This window comes from Colossoma macropomum, unplaced genomic scaffold (genome assembly GCF_904425465.1).
Source record: "Colossoma macropomum unplaced genomic scaffold, Colossoma_macropomum, whole genome shotgun sequence".
Lineage (NCBI taxonomy): Eukaryota > Metazoa > Chordata > Actinopteri > Characiformes > Serrasalmidae > Colossoma > Colossoma macropomum.
Window position 1 is genome coordinate 68,157 of NW_023495965.1, and position 27,554 is coordinate 95,710.

At 41.4% G+C, this 27,554-nt stretch overlaps 1 protein-coding gene across 1 annotated transcript in view; it reads left to right on the forward strand.

Moving 5' to 3' along the window:
- The window catches only part of LOC118803793 (aldehyde oxidase 3-like), a 38,966-nt gene extending 11,757 nt beyond the window's left edge, over positions 1–27,209 (forward strand). Inside the window, exons 12-35 of the mRNA XM_036564288.1 lie at positions 950–1,043; positions 2,244–2,353; positions 2,495–2,703; positions 2,950–3,112; positions 3,606–3,695; positions 4,665–4,834; positions 6,152–6,278; positions 8,235–8,357; positions 8,779–8,875; positions 9,209–9,333; positions 9,756–9,889; positions 10,885–10,972; positions 12,415–12,501; positions 18,073–18,264; positions 18,421–18,648; positions 20,258–20,353; positions 20,628–20,756; positions 21,320–21,394; positions 21,493–21,545; positions 22,954–23,068; positions 23,641–23,706; positions 24,018–24,206; positions 25,277–25,444; positions 26,319–27,209. Of these exons, the coding sequence (XP_036420181.1) occupies positions 950–1,043; positions 2,244–2,353; positions 2,495–2,703; positions 2,950–3,112; positions 3,606–3,695; positions 4,665–4,834; positions 6,152–6,278; positions 8,235–8,357; positions 8,779–8,875; positions 9,209–9,333; positions 9,756–9,889; positions 10,885–10,972; positions 12,415–12,501; positions 18,073–18,264; positions 18,421–18,648; positions 20,258–20,353; positions 20,628–20,756; positions 21,320–21,394; positions 21,493–21,545; positions 22,954–23,068; positions 23,641–23,706; positions 24,018–24,206; positions 25,277–25,444; positions 26,319–26,372 (2,982 nt within the window). The 3' untranslated portion in view covers positions 26,373–27,209. The remainder of the gene's footprint in view (positions 1–949; positions 1,044–2,243; positions 2,354–2,494; positions 2,704–2,949; positions 3,113–3,605; positions 3,696–4,664; positions 4,835–6,151; positions 6,279–8,234; positions 8,358–8,778; positions 8,876–9,208; positions 9,334–9,755; positions 9,890–10,884; positions 10,973–12,414; positions 12,502–18,072; positions 18,265–18,420; positions 18,649–20,257; positions 20,354–20,627; positions 20,757–21,319; positions 21,395–21,492; positions 21,546–22,953; positions 23,069–23,640; positions 23,707–24,017; positions 24,207–25,276; positions 25,445–26,318) is intronic.
- The last annotated feature ends 345 nt before the right edge of the window (positions 27,210–27,554 follow it).

The following is a 27,554-nucleotide window of genomic DNA, read 5'->3' on the forward strand; positions in this document are numbered from 1 at the left end:
AACTCACACTGTTCAGTGAATTTTAACCAGTGGGTTTCAATGCAATTAACAGAGCAAGACACATCCGGGGCTAATGATTACAGGGCGAGGTTACAGATCACTGAAAGAAGCGGGTCAGCCGTTGAGGTAAGGAGCTCCCACTAGTGTGTTTTATGTTGTTTGCATGCAGCTCTGTGTTGTGTATTTGAATTCCGAATGGTAACTCGCCCACTTGCCTGTATATACAGCGTTTAAGTGCCAGTATCGGCACCAATACTGCTATATTATCATATTGGTGCAACTCCAGTAACCAGGTAGGTGTGGAGGCAGGACGCAAGTGTGAGTGTCTTAAATTAAAGTCTGGAGGGGTTTACATACACTGAACAGAGCTGGACACACATGGGGCTAATGATTACAGGACAGGGTTACAGACAAAACACAGGTGGGAGAGTAACAAAAGGGCGCAGCCAGGGAGCAGCAGGCCAATAAAACAGAAGCACATGGATAGACAAACAAATGCAGACAGAGACAGAAACAGAGCAGATGTTACGTAGTGACTATTGGACACCAGCAGAAAATGTAATGGTTTCTGTGATTTCAGCACGGCTCAGTTTTTAGGACCTTTTCTGTATCAAATTGCTGTTAGTTACAGTATTTATGGTACAGTAAAATACTCGTTTGTTATTTTACAGGATCATACTGTAAAAGATTGGGCATTGACTGCAGTGCACTGGTTTAGAGTAACATACCAGACAACGCAATTACAGTAATATACCGGCAGTCAGGTTTACAGTAAAGTACTGTAAATGCAAATGTAACTGTAAATGCAATATTCAGTTCATTACTGTAAAATATTTACTTTGAATATGCAGTATTATACTGGCAACTCTGCTGCCAATAAATTCCTATAAATTTTACAGTTACTTAAGTTCACATGTTCATGAGTTTGTGTTTGTGTTTGTGTTTACAGACTCTGGGTGGTAACATCGCGAGCGCGTATCCAAACTCAGATCTGAACCCTGTTCTAGCTGCTGGAAGATGCTCCGTAGTGCTGCTGTCCAGAGGTGAATAAAGCACTCACTGTTGTTTCCCAGTTTATTTGATTTAGTTATGTACTTTATTATACACAATATGCCCCATATGTCTCTTATTTCAGTGACATTTTGTCTGAAGCCTGCTTACATGAGCACTTCATAACATGCATAAGCACTGCATGATCACATCAGCATCTGAAAGATGACTGTATTATGAAGTAATAATAAGTATTGGTATAAGGGAATATTATATGCTGACTTTTTGCTGTGATGTTTTTCACATCATATAACTGATGACATTGGTTCATAGAGCATAGAATGACAGAAGACAATCAAGAACACAATTAATATATTGTTCCTATGGGGCAAAACCTTCTATCTCCATTTTTTCTTTTTTTAATTAATTACATAATTTGCAAACGTCAGCTGCACTTTACGTGTTAGAATGAATGGACCAGAATAATGATCAAAACATTTTTACAATTTGATACAGAAGTTCTTTTACGTCTGTTAGCTTTGATTTTGGGTTTCCCCAGTAAGAAAGTAACTTCATTGAGTGAAATGAGGTTATACAACATACTTACCTTTGCAGCAAGGAAGAATATTCAGTGGATTACTGAGAAGATTTCTGCTGTGATTGGTGGGCATAAGATATTAAGACAATTCATTCAACTGGAGTATTTAACTTGTGCAATATATTCAGATACAGACCACTTTTACAAGGTTTATATTTGCTCCATCAGATCTAATTTAGCATCCATTTTAAACTTTATGATTTTAATATTGGAATCATTTGCAACAGTTGTATCAGTAACAAGACCCTGTTTTTTTTGTTGTTGTTTTGTTTTGTTTTTTTATATAATGCCGAGCCGGAATCTGTTGAATCAGTTGAGCCTGTTGAGATTGTGGAAGCTGTTTGATTGTGCATTGTTAAGTGTTTTAAAGACAAAATCCAATAAAAATATATACAAAAAACACACATTCTTACAAAAACATCTTTTTGCATTAAAAGGTAACGTCCAAATGTTTTTTCCTTCTCCATTTTTGGAGATTTTGTTCGGACAGAGACGGAATGTTTTTGTGTTCCTTTGAATCCTTCACTGTAGTGTCGTTCATGCAGATTTGTGGAGTTTGATGCTTTTATGCTAATCAAATGATATTTATTCCGTTTATTACTCTGTTATAATGCATTATTCCCAGGTAATGTAGATCTTTTGTGTGTGATTTCAGAGGGAAAACGGGAAGTTCCTCTGAATAAGGATTTCTTTGTTGGTTTTGGAAAGACGATTCTGAAACCAGACGAGATTGTGCTGTCCGTTTTCATCCCAGTGTCCAGAAAGGTGATATTTCTACTGTAAATAATCAGAATCAGAATCGCTTTATTGGTGAAATACATGTATTTATAAACTATCTGTCTTTGCCAAGAACCATTTAGGAACCTTCATTTTTAAGGAGTCATGTATGCATGCTAATTTGTTTAGGATGACCCTTTCTCTCCTCCTGCAGGGGAGGTCATTCGGGCGTTCCGTCACGCTCCCCGTAAGGAGAACGCTCTGGCCACTGTGAACGCTGGGATGCGCGTGTGGTTTGAAGAGGGTTCGAATGTAGTGAAGGAGATGAGTGTTTGTTATGGAGGAGTGGGACCCTGCACGGTCAGCGCAGAGAAGACCGTCCAGCAGGTCATCGGCAGGTAGCAGAGTTATCCACCGCTTAAACCGGTTTTTACTGAGCTCTGAGAAACTTTCACTAAAATGATAACAGAATAATAGGCTTAACATTAATGACTTCATAGTAATACAGTAGTGTAGATGTGTTGTGTATTTGAAGCAGGTATGCGCAGCGTTCACAGGTACAAGGGGGACTTTTACTCTGATGTCTTTATTGTTTCGTTTTCTGATATTTTGTTTGGTGTTTATTTGTGTATTTTTTGTGGCAGGCCGTGGAACGAGTCGACGTTGAGTGACGCGTACAGGGCTCTCGTTGATGAGGTCACTCTAGGGGCTTCTGCTCCGGGGGGTAAAGTGATGTTCCGCAGGTCTCTGACCCTCAGCCTGTTCTTCAGGTTCTACCTGCATGTCCTGCAGCACCTCAAAGACACGGTACGCCCTCCTTCTGTCACCTGGTCCCATACTACTGACCTGGTCCTGCCCTGGTCACCTAGTCTCTTCCTGCACACCTGGCCATGTTCTGCTCATGTATTCCAGCCCCTGCACACCTGGCTCTGCCAACTCAAATGTTCATGTCTCATTTACCTGGTCCCAACCCAATCATCTGGCCCCACCCCCAGTCACATGATCTCATCTACCTAACATGGTTCTACCCTGGTTCAGTCTGGATTTGGCAGTACTTATTGATCTTTGAGCTTTTTAGAATATTTATCTTTTTCAATTAATTCTGTCATATTTTTTGTTTCTCTAATTTTTGGTTTTGTTTATAGGAAAAACAGTTCGAGGCTTGAAGACATGCAGATTGAAATTATTTTCATCTTAGTAGTAATTTGTGTCATTGTTGTTTTTATTTTAATGCTGCATACTGTAAATCACATATATAATGCTGCACATCATATATCTGACTATATAACTGTGTTGTCAGAATGTGAGCGAGGGGGAGATTCCCTCAGAGCAGCTCAGTGCTGTGGAGCATCTGCCCAACATCATCCAGCCCAGCTACCGCGAGTTCCAGGTACTGAATGGCACAGTTTACAGAAACCTACATACAGCACCCGAAATGTACAACTAGATGAAAATGTACACCTGCAGTTAGATTGACCGTGTTGTCAAAAATCAAGTGGCTTGTAAACCAATAGGAAAAAGAAACAAAAACAACCATCATTAACCCAGAACTGTGCCATGTATTTTCTGATGTATATTCAGTATATCAGTTTTTTTGCCCTTTACTGTCACAGGTTTTGATCCATTGCTTGCCACTACAATGAACTGGCATCTCTGATCTCCCTGTTGCTACATATTTTGGAAAAATACTTTGATAGTGATGAATGGGAGGGAAAAAAATGGATCATCCATTAAATGTAAAGGCATAACTCAGCCGATGTTTACAGTGAGGTACAGTAAATAAGTGTTGCAATATATAAATATATAACAGTATATACATTTATAAAAGCAGGGCAGCTCAGTGCTTCTTTTCTGGATTCTGTTGCATTTAATGCACATAAAATATTTAGTGTGACTTTGATGCCTTAATTTTGCATAAACTCCCCAATACAGTAAACAACAAAACAGTAAACAAATGTGCTGTGTTTTTGGTTGGTGGACTATTCTCAGTCCAGCAGCGACACTGAGGTGTTTAAGAACTCCAGCAGCTCTGCTGTGTCTGATCTACTCAGACCAGCGCAACACACACTAACACACCACCACTATGTCAGTGTCACTGCAGTGCTGAGAATGACCCACCACCCAAATAATACCTGCTCTACGGGGGTCCATGGGGGTCCTGACCACTGAAGAACAGGGTAACAAAGTATGCAGAGAAACAGATGGACTACAGTCTGTAACTGTAAAACTACAGAGTGAAGCTATACGGTCAGTGGAGCTGATAAAGTGGTCAGAGTGTAGATACAAGGGGGTGTTTCTTGTGTTTTACTGTCTGCATCCATGTGAACATCTGTAACCGTATGCATGCTCATGTGTGTAGGATGTGCTGAGTGGTCAGTCGGAGCAGGACCCCGTGGGCCGGGCGGTTCAGCACCAGTCGGCTCTGTCACACGCCACAGGAGAGGCTGTGTACTGTGATGATTTTCCACACACACAGGGAGAGCTCTTCATGTCTGTGGTCACCAGCACCAGAGCGCACGGCAAAATCACGTAAACATACCTCACCAACACACTACACGTTACATCACATTAGCCAGGACAGCCCGGAATTCTGATCGGAAGTCTAGAGACCAGTTTATGGGTTAAATTCACATGTAACCCCTTTTGGCATCAAACCAGGAGCTGAAAGACCAGTACACCAGGGGTAGAGTACAGACCACAGTGTCCTGCTATCCAGAGGCGTAGCCAAAGGCTGGCCGATGGGGACCCCTGCCATCCTAGAGTGAAGCATGGCTGCCCTTCTGGCCACCCCAGTTATGGAAAATGACCATCAGCCATCATCAATAAAGCATCAGTTATGCTTTAAGCTGAAAATCTGCTGCAGGGTAGTTTCCAGTCAGTTAACCCTCTCAGGTCGACGATGTCATATGCAACATCAAAGGACGTTGTATATAAAAGAAAACATATTTTGTGAACGCTGCATGCTGGAGACATACTTTAATTTGCCCGGAAGGGTAGCTTTGTACTGTCGACAAGTCAGGAACACAGCCTCTGATTGGTAGACGAGTCAGGAACACAGCCTCTGATTGGTCAACAATTCAGGTATATAGTCTCTGATTGGTCGACAAGTCAGGTATATAGCCTCTGATTGGCCGACGAGTCAGGAATACAGCCTCTGACTGGTGAACAAGTCAGGAACACAGCCTCTGATTGGTCAACGAGTCAGGATTACAGAATCTGATTGGTCAACAAGTCAGGTATATAGCCTCTGATTGGCTGACGAGTCAGGAATACAGCCACTGATTGAAGTCAAAATAGTTTAACGTAGCATGTAAACATGGCTACAGTTTCACTCTTCAGTCCACACAGTCCATGTATGAAAATTAAACTGCAAATAACAGCCTGTTTTAAATTTACTGTATTTGTGATGTTCAGCAGGTTAGCCCCGCCCACTCACACTGAAGTTATAAGAAGTGTTTCCACCTGGACTACTTTTTAAATGAGGCACAGCCAATCAGAACAGAGCTTATTTACATATATCAGTCTTAAAGTCACAGTAACAAAAACAGCCTGTTTAACTGTGCGGGATAAAGAGAAGTAATGTAAAAATAATGACTGCTTTTGGTTCAATAAAACAACATTTCAGGTTATGAGTGGACCCTGTCGGAAGAAAAATGTAGGATATTTAATAAAATTGAGCACAATAAAAATATCTTTTTTTTTAATCTTTTTAAAGACTAGTTTATATTATTTAAGTTGTATTATTGAAATAACTATTAAGTCATTATTGCTAATAACAGCTATTATTAATATGCAGGTGCAAACCTTATGAGCTGTAAGTCACCGTTGTCTGTTTTGTTTTGTTAGCCACATTGACGTGAGCGGAGCTCTGAGCATGCCCGGCGTCGTGGACGTCTTCACTGCTGATGATATTCCAGGCAAGAAGTTCAGGTCCTTCGCCGGGATCGACGAGGAGATACTGGCTCTAGGCGAGGTGGAACCGTTTATCAGAACTCTGAGCGAGAAATTCTGCATACTTAAAAATGATAGTTTGTCAAGGGTTCTTTTATATAGAAAAAGGTTCTGTATAGCACCAACAAGGGTTCTTCTATTGTAACAAGCCTGACATCATAACAGTAGAAGAACCCTTGTTGGTGCTATACAGAACCCTTTCAAAAAGGCTGTATATAGAACCATCTCCATCAATCTGAAGAACCTTTTCTTAATGCAAAGAACCCTTTAATCATGCAAAGAGTTCCTGGAGTGTTAATGGTTCTATATAGACCATTGTCTTCACTAAAGAACCCTTGAAGAACATATACATACATATAGAATAAAATATTCTCCTTATCGAAAACTGCCTACTTTCATAACTTTACACTAAGGGCTGCTAAGTAATAGAATACTCTATATGTTAATTAACTGGTTATTAAGGTTAGTTAATGATTAAGTACTTAGTAATTAGTAACTGAGTGGATTGTTAACTGATGAACTGATAAGTGTGTTTACTCATATAAATTGGTAACATGAAAAATAACTGGTAATTAATCACGTTAACTATCTGTTAATAAATCTACTGATTTATAGTCCACTGTGCACAGCTCTTGGGCTTCACTGGACACTTTTATTAACCTCCACATGTGCTGCCTCATTGTGCTCAGAGCTGCTTTTACATTTTCACCATTAATTACTGCTTACTTCATATTACCTAACTATTAATTAACTTAATTTATTAATTTACCACTTTCTGTCCCTCGAAGTAATTGACGATCTTCACTACTAATATACTGTGAGTCTATGATTAAGAGCAGCGTGTACACACTTCACTGTAGAAACGTAAGTGGACATACAGAATAGGCCTAAACACTGGCTGCTTATTCAGAGACGTATGTAAACAGTGGCGTTTATAATTATAGGAATGAAATATTATCTTAAATGTTAAGGCGCCATAAGGGTTCTTTTTGGAGCGATACAGTGGATCCCTAAACGACCTGTCAGTGGATGAGATGTGCAAGAATTGTTTTAGTTTAAAATAAATATTGTGTAGAATCATTTAGAGTAAACATTAATTAATAATGTAAATATATTTTCCACTTTTATTTGAGGGGAAATCACATGAAAAAGTTCGAAACGTAAAAATGAAGATATCGGTAAATTGTCATCTTAATCATGAGTTTACCGTGTAATTAGTAATACAAAATATCAATTAACTATGAGGGACACAAAGTAGCAATTAATTAATAACAATAAATCAGTATATTAATTAACAGATAATTAACAAGATTAACAAGATTAACGCAAAGTCCTTATAGGACAGTCTGCTCACTCGGCGGCCATATTGGCAACACCCCAGTTAGTTATTTCCAGCTGTTCAAGACCAGACTCCTCTGTCTCTGAGTGGGGAGAGACCTAAACACTCGAAACTGAAGGTCAGATTATTGTTTTGAAAGGTTGTTCTAGCTAAATCTCCACAATGGTGGGGGTGGGGAAGGGGGTTTCCCTCCTTGCGGGGTAACCAGCAAGCTGATTGGCTCTTTTTATTTGAAGGGTGGGACTTTCCCTGCAAACGGACACCATGACTGGCCTTAGGAGCTTTGATATTCATATTTTAACCAGCGACCGTCTCCTCCTCCTTTATAATGTCTCTGGTACTCATCAGTTCATTATCAGAGTAATAAGCAGCAGTTATTACACAGTTATTGAGGAGACGTGCTATAAACTAATACCAGACTAAATTGTCAGTTAGCTGTGTACTCAGCACTTAATCGTTAATGAATGCTTAATGAGCAGTTAATTAGCATATGAATAATGAGTATTTAAGCATATATTTATCAATTAATTCACGACCCTTAATGTAAAGTGTTACCATGCATGCAGTGCTGTATATTCCCGTGAATCCGGATGAGTAGCGGTCACTCCTGCTGTATGTGTGTCTCCTGCCTGTCCTCAGGTGACCTGCGTGGGTCAGATGGTTTGCGCGGTCGTCGCGGATACAAAGCAGCACGCCAAACTAGCGGCTGCAGCGCTGAAGGTCAACTATGAGGACCTACCGGACCGAATCTTCACTGTAGAGGTCGGTGGTCAGACTGTGGTCAAACAAGAAGAGTGAAAAGCCGAAGATAATGTGAAATAATCGTTTGATGCTCTGCTTTATTGAATTTCTTTAGCTTGATTTGAATATTAACCCTGAGAATGCAAAAGTTAGTATGTTTAATTTTAATTATTTAAGAAAATGTTTAGATACATGGTGTTTCATGCAGTCAGTTACATCCAGTTTACATGTTTTTGTCTTTTTCTAGACCTTTTAAATTTTGTCCATGTAGAAGTATTGAATTGTGTTGTTAATTCATTTTGTAGCTGTGTTGTAATTATTACAGTGACAGTAATAACTCTAAGCTTCTAAAGACTGAGAGTGCAGTGTGTTGTTGATTTCGTTCAGGTGTTCAGTGGTTGATTTTAAAGCCTGTATGCTCTGATTTAACGTTTTTTTGCAGGAAGCTGTGGAGAAGCGTTCGTTCTTTCTGCCTCAGAGGGAGATTCAGAGAGGAGACGTGACCAAAGCTTTTCAGGAGGCGGATCATGTTTATGAAGGTTAAAGTTTCAAATTAAAGCACAGTCGAATGCTTACAACCACAGTGAACACGTTCATTAGTAAATATTAAAGGAATAGTATACCGAAAAAACCAAGTCTACACAATTTATATGAAAGATTTCTCATTTTCAGATCATTGTAAGAACATTTTTAGATTAATTAAGCTATTTCTAGTCGGCTTTCAGTCATTTGTTTAGCATCATTTGTCTGCTAATGGTATAAAACATTTTCACGCCATAAAATTATTTAAAACAGGTAAAAAATGTCTAGAATGAACTTTCAAAGAGAATATTTTTCAAACTTTAAGCCTGAAGATTCTGTGTGTCTCGCAGGAGAGATCCGTCTGGGGGGTCAGGAGCATTTCTACATGGAAACGCAAAGCATGCTGGTCATTCCACTAGGGGAGGAAAAGGAGATGAAAGTTTATGTGTCCACTCAGCACCCAGCAATGGTCCAGGTACACAGTTCCTACAGTACATCCAGGTACACCCGCAAAACCACTGATCACTGGCCACTTTATTAGAACCACCTGACTTGTATGTCCAGTAACTGGCCACTTTATTGGAAACACCCACTTTGTGCTTCCACTAACTGGCCACTTTATTAGAAACGTCCACCTTGTGCTTCCACTAAATGGACACTTTATTAGAAACACCTATCTTATATCTCCTCTGTGTTAGTCTACAGTCACAGACTGTTGTCTGTCTGTACAGTTTATCAGCCTCTACTCCATTCATCATTGGTCAGTTTCTGAAGACAGGGCCGCTGTTGTCCAGATATTGTTTTGTAGTTGTCCACTCTGAGCACAGCATCTAAATATAACCAGGATGGTCACAGCAGTAATGCCTGTTGTTATCATTGCTTTGATCTTCTCTGTAGGAGGCTATAGCAGAGACGTTGGGTATTCCGTCCAATCGCGTGTCTTGCCATGTTAAACGCGTTGGTGGGGCGTTTGGTGGCAAATTGACCAAAACGTCCATTCTGGCCAGCATCACTGCGTTGGCTGCTTGGAGGTGAGTTTGTCTTAACGCCATGTACAACGCTGCTGCCAACTATAATATGGGTCAGCTGATGGTGGCTCCACCCATTTCCATGTTACCCTGCACCAGTTTCCATGGTTACGCTACATGTATTTCTGTGGTTATGCTACACTTGTTTCCATGCTCACATTACACCCTTTTCCTTTACATCCGTTTCCATGGTTACATTACGCACTTTTCTGTGGGTACATTACAGCCATTTTCACAGTTGTTAGGCTTGTTTCCGTGGTAATGCTATGCCTATTTCCATGGTTATGCTTAGCATCTTTGCTGCACTGTGGTAATAAAATCGCGTCCATCATAATGTGTTAAAACACAGTTGTAGAACCCAACATTGTAATAATTTCCCAATAATGTAATATTGCCCGGAAATGTAACAATATTTTGCAGTTAACTTGGTCAAAATTGTAATAAAACCCAACAATGATACTCATAATAATGTAACACAGTGTCTAAACTGATAATATATTACATTATGATTAAAAATATTAACATATTATATTATTGGGAATTTAGTTGATCATTTTTTTAATGGGTGATATAATACTTTTAGCATTTGCCAAAGGTCTCCTTCAATGCTTTTGTGCATTCTGCAAAATGTAGACTTCTATCTATATCTATATCCATTTAAAAAGGCTGTATATATGATAAATAAAATATATAATATATATGATAAATTCCCAATCAATGACATAATAAAGTATTAAACTTGATTTGTGTGAAACTATAAAAGAATAAGGTATTATGTTTTAATTACAAAAAAAATTACATCATCAATTTAGGCTTTGTGTTACATTCTTGGCTGAGTTATTACATAATTGGGTTTGTATTACATTTTTAACCAAGTTAAGTGCAAAATATTGTTACATTTCTGGCAGTTATTACATTGTTGGTAAACTATTACAAGATTGGGTTCTATACTCACTTTCCCCAACCAAAGCTGCACTGTTTGTGATTGTGTGTTGCAGGACGGAGAGGCCTGTGCGGTGTGTGCTGGAGAGAGGGGAGGACATGCTCATAACAGGAGCTCGTCACCCAGTTCTGGGGAAATACAAGGTGAAGAGTACATGCTAATCAGCATCATTAGTTGATGATGTAAATGTGCTAATTTCCATCTTCTGTCACTGAGAAGCTCTTTAATAAACTCTTTAATACTTTTCCAAACTCTTTAGTCACCTCAGTGTCCGTGTGAGTGCTGTAGTATTGGAGGTGGTTGCTAGGGTGTTGCTGTAGTGTTGGAGGTGGTTGCTAGGGTGTTGCTGTGTGAGTGCAGTAGTGTTGGAGGTGGTTGCTAGGGTGTTGCTGTAGTGTTGGAGGTGGTTGCTAGGGTGTTGCTGTAGTGTTGGAGGTGGTTGTTAGGGTGTTGCTATGTGAGTGCTGTAGCGTTGGAGGTGGTTGCTTGAGTGTTGCTATGTGAGTGATGTAGTGTTGGAGGTGGTTGCTTGAGTGTTGCTATGTGAGTGATGTAGTGTTGGAGGTGGTTGCTAGGGTGATGCTAACTGAGTGCCGTAATGTAGGAGGTGGTTGCTAGGGTGTTGTTTTAGTGTCGGAAGTGGTTGCTAGGGTGTTACTGTAGTGTTGGAGGTTGTTGCTAGGTGACACTAAGTGTTGTAGTATTGGAGGTGGTTGTTAAGGTGTTGATGTGTGAGTGCTGTAGTGTTGGAGGTGGTTGCTTGAATGTTGCTATGTGAGTGCCGTGGTGTTGGATGTGGTTGCTAGGGTTTTGCTGTAGTGTTGGGAATGGTTGCTAGGTTGTTGCTATGTGAGTGCTGTAGTGTTTGAGGTGGTTGCTAGGGTGTTGCTCTGTGAGTGCTGTAGTGTTGAAGGTGGTTGCTGGTGTGTTGCTATGTGAGTGCTGTAGCGTTGGAGGTGGTTGCTAGGGTGTTGCTATGTGAGTTCTGTGGTGTTGGAGGTGGTTGCTAGGGCGTTGCTGAGTGAGTGCTGTAGTGTTGGACATGGTTGTTAGTGTATTGCTATGTGAGTGCTGTAGTGTTGGAGGTGGTTGCTAGGGTGATGCTAAGTGGGTGCTGTGGTGTCCGAGGTGGTTGCTAGGGTCTTGTTTTAGAGTTGGAGGTGGTTGCTAGGGTGTTGCTGTAGTGTTGGAGGTTGTTGCTAGGGTGATGCTTAGTGGTTGCTGTAGAATTGAAAATGGTAGCTAGGGTGTTAGTTGCAATGGTATCTTTGGTGCTTGCTAGGGGGGTTGCAAAGTGGCTGCAGCAGTGTTCCAGGTGGTTGCTATGGTGTTGCCAGTGCACATGTATCATGTACTTCATGTGCAAAGTTGTGATTTTCTGCAGCTACGATTAAAACAGGAAAAATGGGGAACAACAGCGATTGGTTGTTGTATATGAGCTGATTTGCATATTAAGTGCTATAGAGCGATTGGATTTCAACCTGACTATTAGACCAGGTATAAAAAGGGTCTAGGTGTGTGCTAAATACAAGCAAAACGCTCTAGTGGAAACACGCTAACCACACTGATGGTTGTATGTCCTCAGGTGGGCTTTATGAATGACGGCAGAATTACTGCAGCTGACGTTCTTTACTACGCCAACGCAGGAAACACGGCCGACGAGTCTGTTCTGGTAAAATCTTACCGCCGTTTAGAGGTCAAAGAGCATATTTAATTTTTGAGGTTTTGGAAATATGATTAAACATTTAACCTACTTTTTAAATTCCTTCTTATTAGTGTTAATGTCTACGTCGTTGAATCTTCTTCATGCTATTTTGACAGGGCAAGCACATGATGCATTTGTATCGCCAAACTTGGTTAACAAAGTTTAGGAATGTTATGGAATAATAAAATTAGAGATTGAACATTTTATATTATGTAAAAAATGGAAATTGTTAAGGTTACTCTCTCTCTCTCTCTCTCTCTCTCTCTCTCTCTCTGTCTCTCTCTCTTTCTCTCTCTCTGTAACGTGCCAACAAGAGTCAGACGCTCACGTTTTGAAAACACTCAAGAGGCTTTACTTCCAGAATCAAAGTCCAAGTTCTTAGTCAAAAAACATGTGTGGGTCCAATCCAAAATACACAGCAGATACACAAACATAACACGATATGAACAGTTCAAAAAGGGGCAGGCAAAAGACGTAGTCGAAGAACAGGCAAAAAAGGTCAAAAACATGAATCAGAAGAATCCAGCAACACAATCCAAAGGGTAGAGCATGAGGCAAAGTCGAAAGAACAGAAGCAATGGTCAAAAACAGGATACAGACAATCGATATACAACGCTCAGTAGTTCACAAACGGAAACAATACCTCGCAACTGTCTCTTCCTAAAGCCTGGGCTTTTAAACTAAACTATGAAAGTCATATGACCAGTAACACAGGTGACACACATCAATGTTCTGGAGATCTAGAGCGCTGATAGGAGCGTGAGACAAGGTCAGGAGTCATGTGATCCCCCGGAAGATTCTGGGAGATGGAGTCTGATTGAGACTCAGTGTGAGGGAAGCCCTGCAGTCATGTGATCTCCCAGAGGATTCTGGGAGATGGAGTTCAGGTTCCTCTGAGAGCTTGACAGATGCGTGACAGTACCCCCCCCCAAACGAGTCCGGGTGGGCCTCGGTACGAGGACGACCAGGAAGCCCACCACGCCCACCACCGGGCATCCGAACAGGATCAGACCCAGAGCTGCCAAGGCGCTCCCCTCACGAGAATCCCGCAGGCGGTCAGGAAAAGAGCTAGGGAGCCCCTTACATGGGTGACCCCTAGGACGAGGAGAAGGCTTATCCGGGTTTTGGTTGTCTGCTATGAAACCTGGGTCCAAGATGTCTCTCACAGGCAACCAACACTGCTCCTCCGGGCCATATCCCTCCCTGTCCACCAGGTACTGGAGGAGCCCACCCCGTCATCAGGAGTCCAGCAACCTATGGACAGCATAGACTGGGGCCCCATCTATCTCCTCCTGTGGGGGTGGCGTTACGTCTGGTGAAGCCTCTTCCAAAGGATCTACAACAACGGGTTTAAGAAGAGATACATGAAAAGAATGTGAGACTAAAAAGCGTGGAGGTCACAATTTTGAAAGGCCCAATGTATTTGGGCTGGAGTTTTCTACTTCCCTCAGCACTGCGGAAGTCCCTGGTGGCCCACCATACTCGGTCTCCAGGTTGAAATATAGGAGTTTGACTCCTGTGCAGGTTTGCTTGCTCTTTGTTCTTTTGCAACACAGTTTCAATGCGCTGATGTGTGTCCTCCCACACCTGTTCACTCCTTTTCATCCAGGCATCTACCACAGGAACCTCTGTAGACAAGCCGGTCCATGGTGCTAAAGGTGGTTGGTATCCTAAAATACACTGAAATGGGGTCATCCCCGTAGCAGAGATGGTTAAAGAGTTTTGTGCTATTTCTGCCCAGGGTAAGAAGCGAGACCAATCAGAGGGGTTTTTGTGACACAAAGATCTTCAAGAACTTGCCTAATTCCTGATTCATTCTTTCGCCTGTCCGTTTGATTGTGGATGATATCCTGAGGTAAGACCTATGGAAACACCAATGTGCTTGAAAAATGCAACCCAAACTTGTGAAGTGAATTGGGGTCCCCTGTCCGAGACAGTGTCCTCAGGTATGCCAAATAATTGGAAGCCTCGGCTGTTTGGAATGCACTGGGAATGGTGGGGAAGGGTATAAATCTGACTCCTCTAGAGAAATGGTCTATGACTGTCAAAATGGTAGTGAAAATGGTAGGTCAGTTACAAGGTCCACGGCAATATGGGACCAAGTTCTTGCTGGCACTGGTAAGGGCACTAGATTACCTGCTGGTAAAGTTTTTCGGTGTCTGACGTTGCGAACAGGTAGAGCATGAATTAACAAAAGAACGTATGTCTTTAACCATCGATTCCCACCAATATATGGGATATGGGATAGGAGCTTGTGTGTTCTCATCTCCCCCCGGGTGACCAGATGTAAGTGAGGAGTGAGCCCACATGATAATCTGTGTACAGAATGAATCGGGTACATAAATTTTCCCTGGGGAGTACTGACTTGGTACAGAGATATTTGATAAAACCTTTTCAATGGCCTCGTCTGTCTCCCAGCGGATGGAGGATATGGAAACTTCAGGGGGAAGGATACGCTCGAAAGTTTCTGAATCTGGTATGGGAGTGTCATTTTGGTAGATTCAGGATAAAGCATCAGCTTTAGTATTTCGGGAGCCGGGTCGATAAGTTATACTTAAGTTAAAACGCGAGAAAAACAGGGACCATCTTGCTTGACGTCCATTTAGGCGTTCTGCATTTCGAAGGTACTCTAAATTATTGTGAACAGTCAAAACGACAAATGGGTGGTTAGCTCCCTCGAGCCAATGTCTCCATTCTTCCAACGCTAATTTGACAGCTAATAATTCTAGACCGCCAATACCATAATTTCGTTCTGCAGGGGATAACTTGTGTGAATAGAACGCTACAGGATGTAATTTCTGAGGAGAACCTGTTCGATGTGATAAAACTGCCCCTATGCCTGTCTCAGAAGCATCCACCTCTACTATGAAAGCCTCAGACGGATCGGGGTGTTGTAGAATGGGGGCTGTGGTAAAGGCATCTTTTAATCTTTGGAATGCACTTTCTGCCTGTTCCGTCCATCTTAGCTTCTTGGGTCCACACTTTAGTAGAGACGTGAGAGGGGCCACAATACTACTGAAAATTCTTATGAATCTACAGAATCTTTGAAGAGGGAGTGGGCCATTGGATAACTGCCTCGACCTTCTGATCATCCATTACAAATCCTTGCTCACTAATGACATAGCCTAAGAAGGACACGGATTGAAGATGAAATACACATTTCTCTCCTTTCAAAAATAAGTTATTTTCTAGTAGCCGTTTTAGCACCGCTTGAACATGTTGAACATGGGAATCCTTGTCAGGAGAGTAAATGAGAATGTCATCTAAATAGGCTATGACATATTTCCCTAACATGTCTCTGAGCACTTAGTTTAAAGCTTGAAAAACAGAGGGGGCGATAGAGAGGCCGAAAGGCATCACCAAGTATTCATAGTGCCCCCTAGTGGTCAAAAAGGCAGTCTTCCATTCATCAGCTTCCTTGATTCTGATTAAATTGTTGGCACTCCTAAGATCTAGTTTTGTGAAGTACTTGGCCCCTTGTAATTGCTTCCAGGGGAAGAGGATAAGGATGAGCCTTGGTGATCTGGTTGAGGGCACGATAGTCGATACATGGGCGTAAACCACCGTCTTTTTTCTTGATAAAGAAAAAGCTAGATGCGATGGGAGAAGTTGAGGGTCTAATAAATTCCTGTTCTCGGGCTTCTTGGACATCCATGGCTTTTTGTTCTTCTTGGGTCAAGGGATATATTCTAGACTTGGGAAAAATGGGTTCACTATGAGTTTAGTAGCAAAGTCATACGTTCTATGAGGGGGTATCTTGGTAGCATTTGTCTTGTTAAAGACGTTTTAAGTCAATGTATTCGGAAAAGATTTGAACTGTAATATCTGCATTAGGGCTCTCTATTGAGGTTGACGAGACAGATACTGACAGTGGTGTAATGCATGATTGGATACAAAAGTCTGACCATTTTAAGTGTGCTCGGACCAGGAAATGGAAGGGTTATGTTTCTCTAGCCAGGGGAGACCTAATATCAGCTCAAATTCGGACTCTTTGTGAAGAGCGCTGGTCTGTAATGACAAGGGTTTCGTCAGCCTGGATATTGTCCCCATGCGTACTGGTCCTCCGTCCAAGGCAGCCACCTTCAATGTTGTCTTCAGGGTCTCCACCGGAATTTGCAGCTGCTCCACCAGGCGGGCATGAATGTAGTTTCCCTCCGCACCACAATCTATCAGGGCTGAAAGGACAACAGAGTGGGGCTGACAGTATATAGTGACAGGCAACAGAAAAGACTTTGAAACAACCCCTTTGAGGGAACACTCACCACATTAGCACGTGGAGTATACTCCATGTGCTGTCCAGGGGTCAGCGCCTCACTTTTTTGTGGTCTGGCTCGGCACTCACAAAGTTGATGCCCAGCATTACCACAATACAAGCACAGATGGTTTCTCATCCTTCGCTGTCTCTCTTCTTGTGATAAACGGGATGAGTCACACTGCACTGTTTCAGTTGTCTCAGCCTGTTCTGGGGTGACTCTTACTCTAGTAAGCTTTCTTCTGGCGCTTTGTTCGTCCTTGGGTCTGTGGCGGTGGTGTAAGAGATGATCCAGTAGCAAGACACTATAAAAGATATCTTGGAATTTTCAAAAAAACTGAACACTGGAGTAGGAACCCACGGCATTTGTCCGGATCACCCTCAAATTGATCAGGTTTACTAACGGCTTGAGCTAGTGGGTTAGTCATACTTACTTCTGGTTCAGCTTGGCTCATACTCTGGAGTTGAGTAGTTAAGCCCTTAACACTAGCGACTAGTTGAGCTAACTGAGCTTGTTGTTCCGATTGCTGGTGGGCTAGTGACTCCAGTGAGTGGGTTACTCCGGACAAGACCTGTTGATGTCGACCTAGTAGTTGTCCTTGTTCAGTCAGAGCTTTCTGAAAAGCTTCTGGGTCCACTGTCTGCATGTTAGGCAAGGTATTCTGTAACGTGCCAACAAGAGTCAGACGCTCGCGGTTTGAAAACACTAAAGAGGCTTTACTTCCAGAATCAAAGTCCAAGTTCTTAGTCAAAAAACATGTGAGTCCAATTCAAAATACACAACAGATACACAAGGACAAACATAACACGATGTGAACAGTCCAAAAAGGGGCAGGCAGAAGACGTAGTCGAAGAACAGGCAAAAAAGGTCAAAAACAACACAATCCAAAGGGTAGAGCAAGAGGCAAAGTCGAAAGAACAGAAGCAATGGTCAAAAACACGATCGATATATAACGCTCAGTAGTTCACAAATGGAAACAATACCTCACAACTATCTCTTCCTAAAGCTCGGGCTTTTAAACTAAACTATGAAAGTCATATGACCAGTAACACAGGTGACACACATCAATATTCTGGAGATCTAGAGCGCTGATAGGAGCGTGAGACAAGGTCAGGAGTCATGTGATCCCCCGGAGGATTCTGGGAGATGGAGTCCGAGTGTGAGGGAAGCTCTGCAGTCATGTGATCTCCCAGAGGATTCAGGGTTCCTCTGAGAGCTCGACGGATGCATGACACTCTCTCTCTCTCTCTCTCTCTCTCTCTCTCTCTCTCTCTCTCTCTCTCAGATCATTGAGAAGATCCTGCTCCACATGGATAATGCCTATAACATCCTGAACCTCCGTGGCCAATCGGCTGCCTGCAAGACCAACCTGCCATCCAACACCGCATTCCGAGGTTACGGTGTGCCCCAGACCCTGATGGTTATCGAGAACATGATCAATGACGTGGCCATGGCGCTCGGCCGACCAGCTGAAGAGGTCAGACATTACTGAATCACAGATACTGAATAATTCATAGTAGACGCTAAATAGCGTGTATTATCTGGTGATGTGGTCTGAGGGTTCAGTACATTATAGATGTGCTTCATCTGTTTGACTTTATCCTGTTTGACCGTGTTGTTTCCGCTGTGTTAGATCAGGGAGAAGAACATGTATAAGGAAGCGTCACTCACACACTATAAGATGGAGTTTGATCCGGAGATTCTGCTGCGCTGCTGGGAGGAGTGCAAAGAGAGGAGTGAGCTGGACCGCAGACGTCTGGACGCCACCCGGTTTAACCAGCAGAACCGCTGGAAGAAGAGAGGAATCGCTTTGATCCCCCTTAAATACGGCGTCGGCTTCGCTGAGGGATTCCTCAACCAGGTAGATCAGTGTTAGCCACTGACTTATAATGTGTCTCAGAACACTGAACTGGACAGTACAGGGACTTTGTTGACCTCATACTAAATGGACATAATATGGACACGCCCTCATATGGTTTTCTATAGTTTGATTATGAAGTGAATGTGTAGCTTGTTACTAGTCTGCTGTAAGGTGCTTCTTATGGTATTTTTGCTTTTACTATGGGGTTGCTTTGGCATCCCAGGTGGTTGCTAGGGTGTTGCTAATTGGTTGCTAAGGTGTTGCTACATGGTTGTGATGGTTTCTATGGTGGATGCTAGGATGTTGCCACATGATTGCTATGGTATCTCTTGCCAGGGGTTGCTAAGTAGTTGCTATAGTGTTCCAAGCGGTTGCTATGGTGTTAAGTGGTTACTGTGGTATCCCAGGTCATTTCTAGATGACTCTAAGCAGCTGCTATGGTATTCCAGGTGGTTTCAATGGTGTTACTGTGTGGTTACTGTGGTATTCCAGGTGGTTGCTAGGGTGTTGTTGGGTAGTTGCAAAGTTGTTGCTAGATGGTTGTAATGGTATCTATGGTGGATGCTAGGGTGTTCCTACATGGTTACTACGGTATCTCTGGTGGTTGCTAGAGGTTGCCAGGGGCTGCTAAGTGGTTGCTATGGTATTCCAAGGAGTTGGTATGGTGTTTATACGTGGTTGTGTTGGCATCCCAGGTGGTTGCTAGAATTATACTAGTAAGTTACTCAGATGTTGCCAGATGGTTGTGATGGTTTCTATGGTGGAGGCTACATTGTTGCTAGATGGTTGCTATGGTATCACTGGTGGTTGCCAGGGATTGCTAGGTGGTTGCTATGGTGTTCCAAACGGTTGCTATGGTGTTGCTAAGTGGTTGCTATGGTCCTCTAGGTGGTTGCTAGATGCTACTAAGCAGCTGCTATGGTATTCCAGGTGGTTCAAGGGTTTTACTGAGTGGGTGATGTTGTATTCTAGGTGGTTGCTAAGGTGTCGCTACATAATGGCAATTGTATTCCAAGTGGTTGCTAGGGTTTTGATAAGTGGTTGCTATCGTATCTCTGGTAGTTGCTAGGAGTTGCCAGGGGTTGCTAGGTGGTTGCTGTGGTGCTCCAAGTGGCTGCTATGTTCTTGCTAGGTGGTTGCAGGTGTATTCCAGGTGGTTGCTAGGGTTTTGATAAGTGGTTGTTATGGTGTTCCAGGTGGTTGCTAGGGTGTTGTAAAGTAGTTGCTATCGTATCTCTGGTAGTTGCTAGGAGTTGCCAGGGGTTGCTAGGTGGTTGCTGTGGTGTTCCAAGTGGCTGCCATGTTCTTGCTAGGTGGTTGCAGGTGTATTCCAGGTGGTTGCTAGGGTCAAATGATCAAAGAAAGCCTTAATGACAACTGATGAAAGGCTTTTGTAGATGTTATGTAACCCGTGTTACCAAATATTCTTTTTCAAACAAAAAAGTTTTGTTTTGGAAATAAATTCATACATCTGCATAAATCAACTTCACTGTTTATATTTGTCTTATGCTGTGTTTACATGTTGGAGCACCCATTTTCACTAGTAATGCAGTCACCATCACAACATTATTTCAGCTGTGCTGTATTTTGTGTTTGTTTATGTTAAAAGGCGGCTGCACTGGTGCATATCTACAAAGATGGATCAGTGCTAGTGAGTCATGGAGGAATTGAGATGGGTCAAGGCATCCACACCAAGGTCCAGCAGGTACTTCTCTCTCATTCTTCTCTCCAGTTTACTCCACTCAACCACTAAAGCAGTTCTCACTGTGAGCTTTTCACTCAGAGTTTGGATCCTCGGCCTCTGAATTCACCATGGTTCCAGGTGGTTGCTAGATGTTTGATAAGATAAGAGCCTGTGCTATACTGTGAGATGCTGGCGCTGGTCTGTTGCGGTTATAGGCGTGATGCTGAAGATCAGCCAAGCAGTGCCGGTATCTCAGTCCAGCACCACCACCTGTTAATGTGTCTGTGTTGGGCAGGTGGCCAGCAGAGAGCTAGACGTTCCTTTGTCTATGATCCACATTTCTGAGACCAGCACGAGCTCCGTACCCAACACCTGTCCCTCTGGTGCATCCATTGGCACCGACGTCAACGGCATGGCTGTCAAGGTAGCACACACACACACAAACACACACACACACACACACACACACACACACACCCCAACACTAAACGCACTCAGAGCTCAATATCATACACAGTCGTAGATTAACCTTTAGAAACCCTTAGAGGGTTCATTGTTATTATACCATTATAATATAATTACATTGTATAATAAATTACATTGTTACGTAATTACATATGTATTTAATTTATAATACAATGTAATTTATTATACAATGTAATTATAATGGTAGAATAACAATGAATAATAAATTACATGTTATGTAATTACATATGTATTTGATTTACATTCTGCATAAAAAGTATAAGTATACACATTTTTATTTTTGTAGTAAAATTGAAAAAGACATTAAGATAAATAAACTTTAAGATAATTTATTGACATTTGTTCATTACATTGTTTTTATTCCGATGATAATTTAATTTAAAATTACAGCACATTTTTGTTATTGCTGGGCAAAATAATAAGCATTCCCCTCAAAAGCATGGCTAATACTGTTAATCATTTCTAATTAAATTCCATGTTCAGTTTGTGTTTGTTTTGTAGGACGCCTGTCAAACTCTGTATAAAAGGCTGGAGCCAATCAGGAAGCAGGACCCCAACGGCACGTGGCAAAGCTGGGTACAGCTGTTTGGATCAAATACTTCTTTTATTAAATGGAAAAAAACAAGCACACATATATTCACTATACGACACTTTGGGTCTTTCGTTTGGTACAGATTGCTAAAGCATTCTTGGAGAAGATCAGTCTGTCAGCTACTGGATTCTACAGGTACAAATAACCAGGTTTTCACTCTCTTTGACGTCGTTCACAGGTTTAATAGGATATTATATGGCATTAATATTTATACACTCATTTATACAAATTTCTTTATCTTATAAATGCAATGATATAATTACTTAATCAATCACAACATAGTTACATTATTAATAATATTTAATTAGATTCAACAATGTAATTAATTATGTAAACTCAGCACTGCACGAGTGTCTTAAGGGCAGCTGAGGAAATTAGATGTTTAAAAGCTACTCGTGTTTGTATTGAGCTCTTATTTGCTCAGAAAAACACTAATATTATAATAAAACAATATTAATATAGTCAGTAGTGATTTTATATATGTTAATCTGTTTAACTATTTCCTGTCCGCTCCTCAAGAAAGACCAGTAGTGCTCGTAGTTATCATCCAATACCTGCTTTATCTAATCAGTACTTCATTATGTTAAATGATGTGTGCTGCTGATGGAATTTAATGTGTTACACACACACACACACACACACACACACACACACACACACACACACACACACATTTTGTGCAGCCAAGCTCTCCTAATTGAATTCAGAACCATCTGCCAACCTCCGCATTTAACCCATCCCTGCAGTGAAACACCCACATACATGCACACTAGTGAACACACACAGAGCAGTGGGCAGCCCGATCCATGGCACCAGGGAGCAATTGGGGGTTAGGTGCCTTGCTCAAGGGCACTTCAGTCATGTCAGCCGAGGGGATCGAACTGGCAACTTTCCGGTCACAGGGCTGGTTCCCTAACCTCCAGCCCACGACTGCCCCACCTACAGTCAAGAATCCACATTTTGCACTTGATTTTGAGCTATATCTTTAATAACACACACTCACATTGGAAATGCTCTGAATTAGCATTTTCAATTTTGCATTTGAATTCAAACGGTCTGGAATTTGCTGCCAGTTTTCATGAAAGTAGATTAAAGCAACTGTTAATTTCAAAAACCTTCTATTTTACTCAATTATCTGAGAGAATAGATAAAAAATTAGGAAAGTACAATCATATCCTAATTGGTGGAGTGTAAGCTTGCACTACTTTTTAGCTACATTACACAAACTAAAGAAGCCAACTTCACTCCAAACATGTCTTAGCTGGTCCACCACATCTGTAGGAAATTGGGTAAAGTAGACGTTTCCTGGAGCTGTTCGTTTAATAAGTGAGGTATTTTCCTGTGTGAGTGTATATGCATATATGTGAATCTGTGTAGTTGTGTGCATTTGTTTTTATCTATTTAAGCCGAGTCTAAAATCCTGTAAGTCCAGGCTTAGATGCAGTCTGGGCCTGAGAAACTGACCCTGTGTGTATTTTTGTGGATTTCTGTTCTGTTTCAGTGTATTTGTGTGTATATATGTGTGTTTATGTGTTTCTGTCAGAGGTCATGACCTGTGTATGGACTGGGAGAAGCAGGAGGGAAGGCCTTACGCTTATTTCACCTACGCCACCTGCTGCAGTGAGGTGGAGCTGGACTGTCTGACCGGAGAATACAGGGTCAGTCACACACTGACCTACTGTAGCTAATACAGAAAATATGAAAAAATGAACAAATATAAAAGAACTAACACACCAAACACCAGCCTTAGTCTAGAGTTATGATTGTCTGTTCTTCATTCTGTTTATACGAATTTACTTTACATAGTCATTTAAATATAGTGATGTAAATACTTAATCAATCATTACATTGTTACATAATGAATCACATTTAAATGAGGTTAATAAATATTATATCATTAATTAAGTAAAGATACTATGTGCAAATGTTTTAGGCACCTGATTAGATTGTATTAGATGTATAGCAAAATGATACTAACTCTATAGAGTCACTCTTAGCAACAGGATTCTATATAGCACCAATAAAAGGTCCTTTAGCTATACAGAACCATTTTTAAAAGGTTCTTTAAGGACATAGACAAGAACCATTTAATCGTGCAAAGAACCTCTTAAACACTGAGTTATCATGATTGAACTAAGGAACCTATGAAGAACCTATGAAGTGTTAATGTACTTTCCTCATTCAAGTTTTCCTTTAATCAATTAAAATCTAATTTCTATCTTTTACTCAGACTGTAAGAACAGACCTCGTCGCCGATATCGGCCGGAGCATCAACCCATCCATCGACATCGGACAGGTAGGATGTCACTGACTTGGGAAAGTGTGCCTTTATACTGACTTCTTCAGACTGACTTCATAATGTACACTCTTAGCAAAAAGGGTTCTATTTAGTACCATAAAGGGGTTCTTTGGCTTGTAACAATAGTGGAACCCTTTTTGGTGCTATACAGGACCATCTACAACACATTCTCCAATCTGAAGAACCATTTCATGATGCAATTAATCCTTTAATCATGGAAAGGGTTCTTTGATTGTTCATGGTTCTATATGGAGCCACCAAAGAACCCTTGAAGAACCATCTTTTTTAAGCGTGTATGTGTGTTCCAGATTGAAGGTGCGTTCATGCAGGGTCTGGGGCTCTACACTATGGAGGAGCTGAAGTTCTCCCCGTCTGGTGTTTTGTACACCCGCGGTCCGGGTCAGTATAAGATCCCTGCGGTCTGCGACGTCCCGCTGCAGTTTAACGTGTACCTGCTGGCCGGATCCCACAACCCGCACGCCATCTACTCCTCGAAGGTACGTCCACTGTTCTATACACCCATGAGCCATAACATCATGACCACCTGCCTAATACGCTGTGACAGCTCTGACCTCTTGAGGCAGGGATGCTTCAAGACCTTAGACTTTAGCAGAAGGTCCTTTTAAGTCATGTAAGTTGCAAGGTGGAGCCTCCACGGATTGGATTTGTTCCAGGACATCCCACAGATGCTGGATCAGCTAGAACTCTTCGTCATGTTCCTCAAAATGTTCCTGAATGATACGTGTAGTGTGGCAGATCATTACCCTGCTGAAAGAGGCCATTGGGGAACACCATCACCATGAAGCGTCCGCAATGATCTTTGATGCAGGTGGCACATGTCAAATTGATGTCCACATGAATGCCTGGACCAGAACATCACCCAGAACATGACACTCCCTCAAATGGGCTTGACTTCTTCCCACAGTGCATCCTAGTGCCACCACTTCCCCAGGGAAACAGTGCACATGTACGCGGCCGTCCACGTGATGAAGGAACTCACTGGACCAGGCACCTTTCTTTCATCGCTCCAAGGTCCAGTTCTGGCACTTGTGAGCCCATTGTAGACGTTTTTAATGGTGGACAGGGGTCAGTATGGGCACCTTAACCACTCTGTGGCTACGCTGCACTGACACATTCCTCCCTGAACCATTATTAAACATTTCTGTGGCTTCTGCCACAGTAGCTCTTCTGTATGTTCTGACCAGTCTGGACAGCCTTTGTCACCCATGAGCACTGATAAGCCTTGGGCGCTCAGCACCCTCTCACTGGTTTGCTGCTGACCGGGAGTGCCCAACAAGCCTTGCCGTTTCAGAGATGCTCCATCCCAGTCAATCTGGCCATAATGATCTGGTCTTTGTCCAAGTTGATCAGGTGTTCACACCCACCCATTTCTCCCACGTACATCGACTTCAAGAACCGATTGTTCTCTCACCGTCTAATATGTCCCAGATCTTGACACATAATCAGTGTTATTTGCTTCATCTGTGAGTGTTCATCCTGTTTTGGCCGCTCAGTGTAGTCTGGCTGTGTTGCAGAGTTGTTTACTGTTGTTTACTCTTTGTTTCAGGGTGTTGGTGAACCCGCTGTGTTTCTGGGCTGCTCTGTGTTCTTCGCGCTGAAGGAGGCGGTGGCAGCGGCTCGGAGCGACGCGGGACTGAGCGGCCCATTCACTTTACACAGCCCGGCTACACCTGACCGGGCCTGCGTCGCGTGCAGCACACGCTTCACACAGATGGTATGTGATGCATTCGAAGACTGTTACCGGTATAAAGTGGGATTTAAACCTGATTTAAACCAGTGGATTAAACTTTCAGTCATACATCTGTATGAGGCTTGTTTGCTGTCTTTACTGTTAGAATCTATAGTTATTACTGCCGGTTGGCTGTACGTTCAGTTTACATTAGTTATTTATTTAAATACTATTATTATATTTGTACATAAAATACGCTAAAGTATATATATATATATATATATATATTATACGTTAAAATACAGTATATATCGCTGCTGCCAGAAGAAAACCTTGTATCTCCATTTTTGTCATTTTTCAGTTTTTGACATAATCTGAAAATGCCTGTTTCCCTTTACATTGTGTGTAAATTTCATGATGAGTGGACCAACAGAAACGGCCCAGAATTACTTGGAAAAAAAGTTTGGTTCCATTGATTTATATTAAAAGTAGTTTTTTTCCTTCTCCTGTAAAGTTACCATTTTGGAGATACGAGGTTTTCTTCCGACAACAGCGATATGAGTAAATTTGCTCTTGATTTTTCTAATCTTTATGGACAAGTTTGAGTCTGAACTTCTGACTTTTTTCAATGTGTTTCAATGTCAAATATTGACAAAAAAAGCAAAAATATAAAGGACAGTTTTTCTTTTTTGCAAAACTAGATTGTACATATATTTATAATATTTCCTTAAATTCAAAACATAATAAAATATTTCCTTTTCTGCTTACAACAATCTAATTGGGCAGAAATAATTCATAGAAAGCTACATCATGCTTTTAATATTGTGCAAACTGTGAATTATTTTTCTTGAATGAATTAATTTTATTTTGATGAGTGAATTTATGTTTCACGTATCAAATTTTTGGTATTTTTCTCCAGATTCCACAAGCAGAAACAGAAATGGCTCGGCCGTGGGCTCTGGAGCTGCCATGATTTGCCCAAACATCTGACCACTCTGTCCATACATGGAAACTGAGCTGGAAAAACAGCCTGTTTTGAATTCACTGTTTTTGTGATGTCACAAAAACCAGCACATTCACATATATCCTATTCAGCCTGCAGCAGTGTAGCTCCGCCCACTCACTTAAACGGAAGTTATAAGCAGTATTTCAGCTCACAATGGTTTTTGAATGATACACGACCAATCAAAACAGAGCTCATTTACATACATTTTAAAGGGGCGGTATCAAAAAACAGCCTGTTTAATTGTAGAGCTTGGAAAATGGTCATGTAGAAATTTATTACGGGTGTTTTACTACATAAACACACACAAAACATCATAAATCAAGAGGATATGAATGTGTTCCAGGATTACAGATAAAGACTTTTATTCTTTAAAATGATCGTAAATCCTTCCAGCAATGTATACACGTTAAAATTAACTCAAAATTTCCATCAGTTACATTAATTAAACCCTTAATAGTAATTAGCACTCAATGCATTCAGACTTCATGTTTAGCCTAAAAATAACGTTTCAACCCAAAATGAGCTCTAATTAACTAATAAAAGCACTAAAAATGCTGGGAAGCTCCGCCTCCTATACTAAACCAGCACACTTAAATTTTCTGTTCTCAATGTGATTCATTTTCAAGCTTGACCTTTACAGTGTAATATTTCTTTAATTGTAATTACTAAACATTAGTTTGATATCAGGCACAATCTGTTATCATTCAAGATCTGACACGTGACTTGGTGACTGTTCTGTAACTAATCAGATATGTTTGACAATAAAAACTCACTCTTTATGCACTCCATTCAGACGTGTTAGTTTTATTAAGTACATTGTCATGATGGTAACTGAGTGAACGTCTACCTCAATGCCACAGTGATAAACGTGTTGTTATTATGTTATAATATTACAGTATAGTCGTGTTAGTCCTGAAGATTGCAGTAATTCTTCATTCACAGCCTCTTAATCTCTCTCTACTGTTACTTCCTGCCAGATGAGTGCAAAGTTCTGCTGGCTGCAGAATCTGCTGAGTCACTGTCCTACTTATTGAGGATCTGGGCTCGGTCCAACGTCCAGCAGGGAATCAAATACAAGCTCAAAAGAAAATTTCCAGGTGGTTTTCATAATCATATGATCCTTCCATAACCATAAACACATCTAAAGGA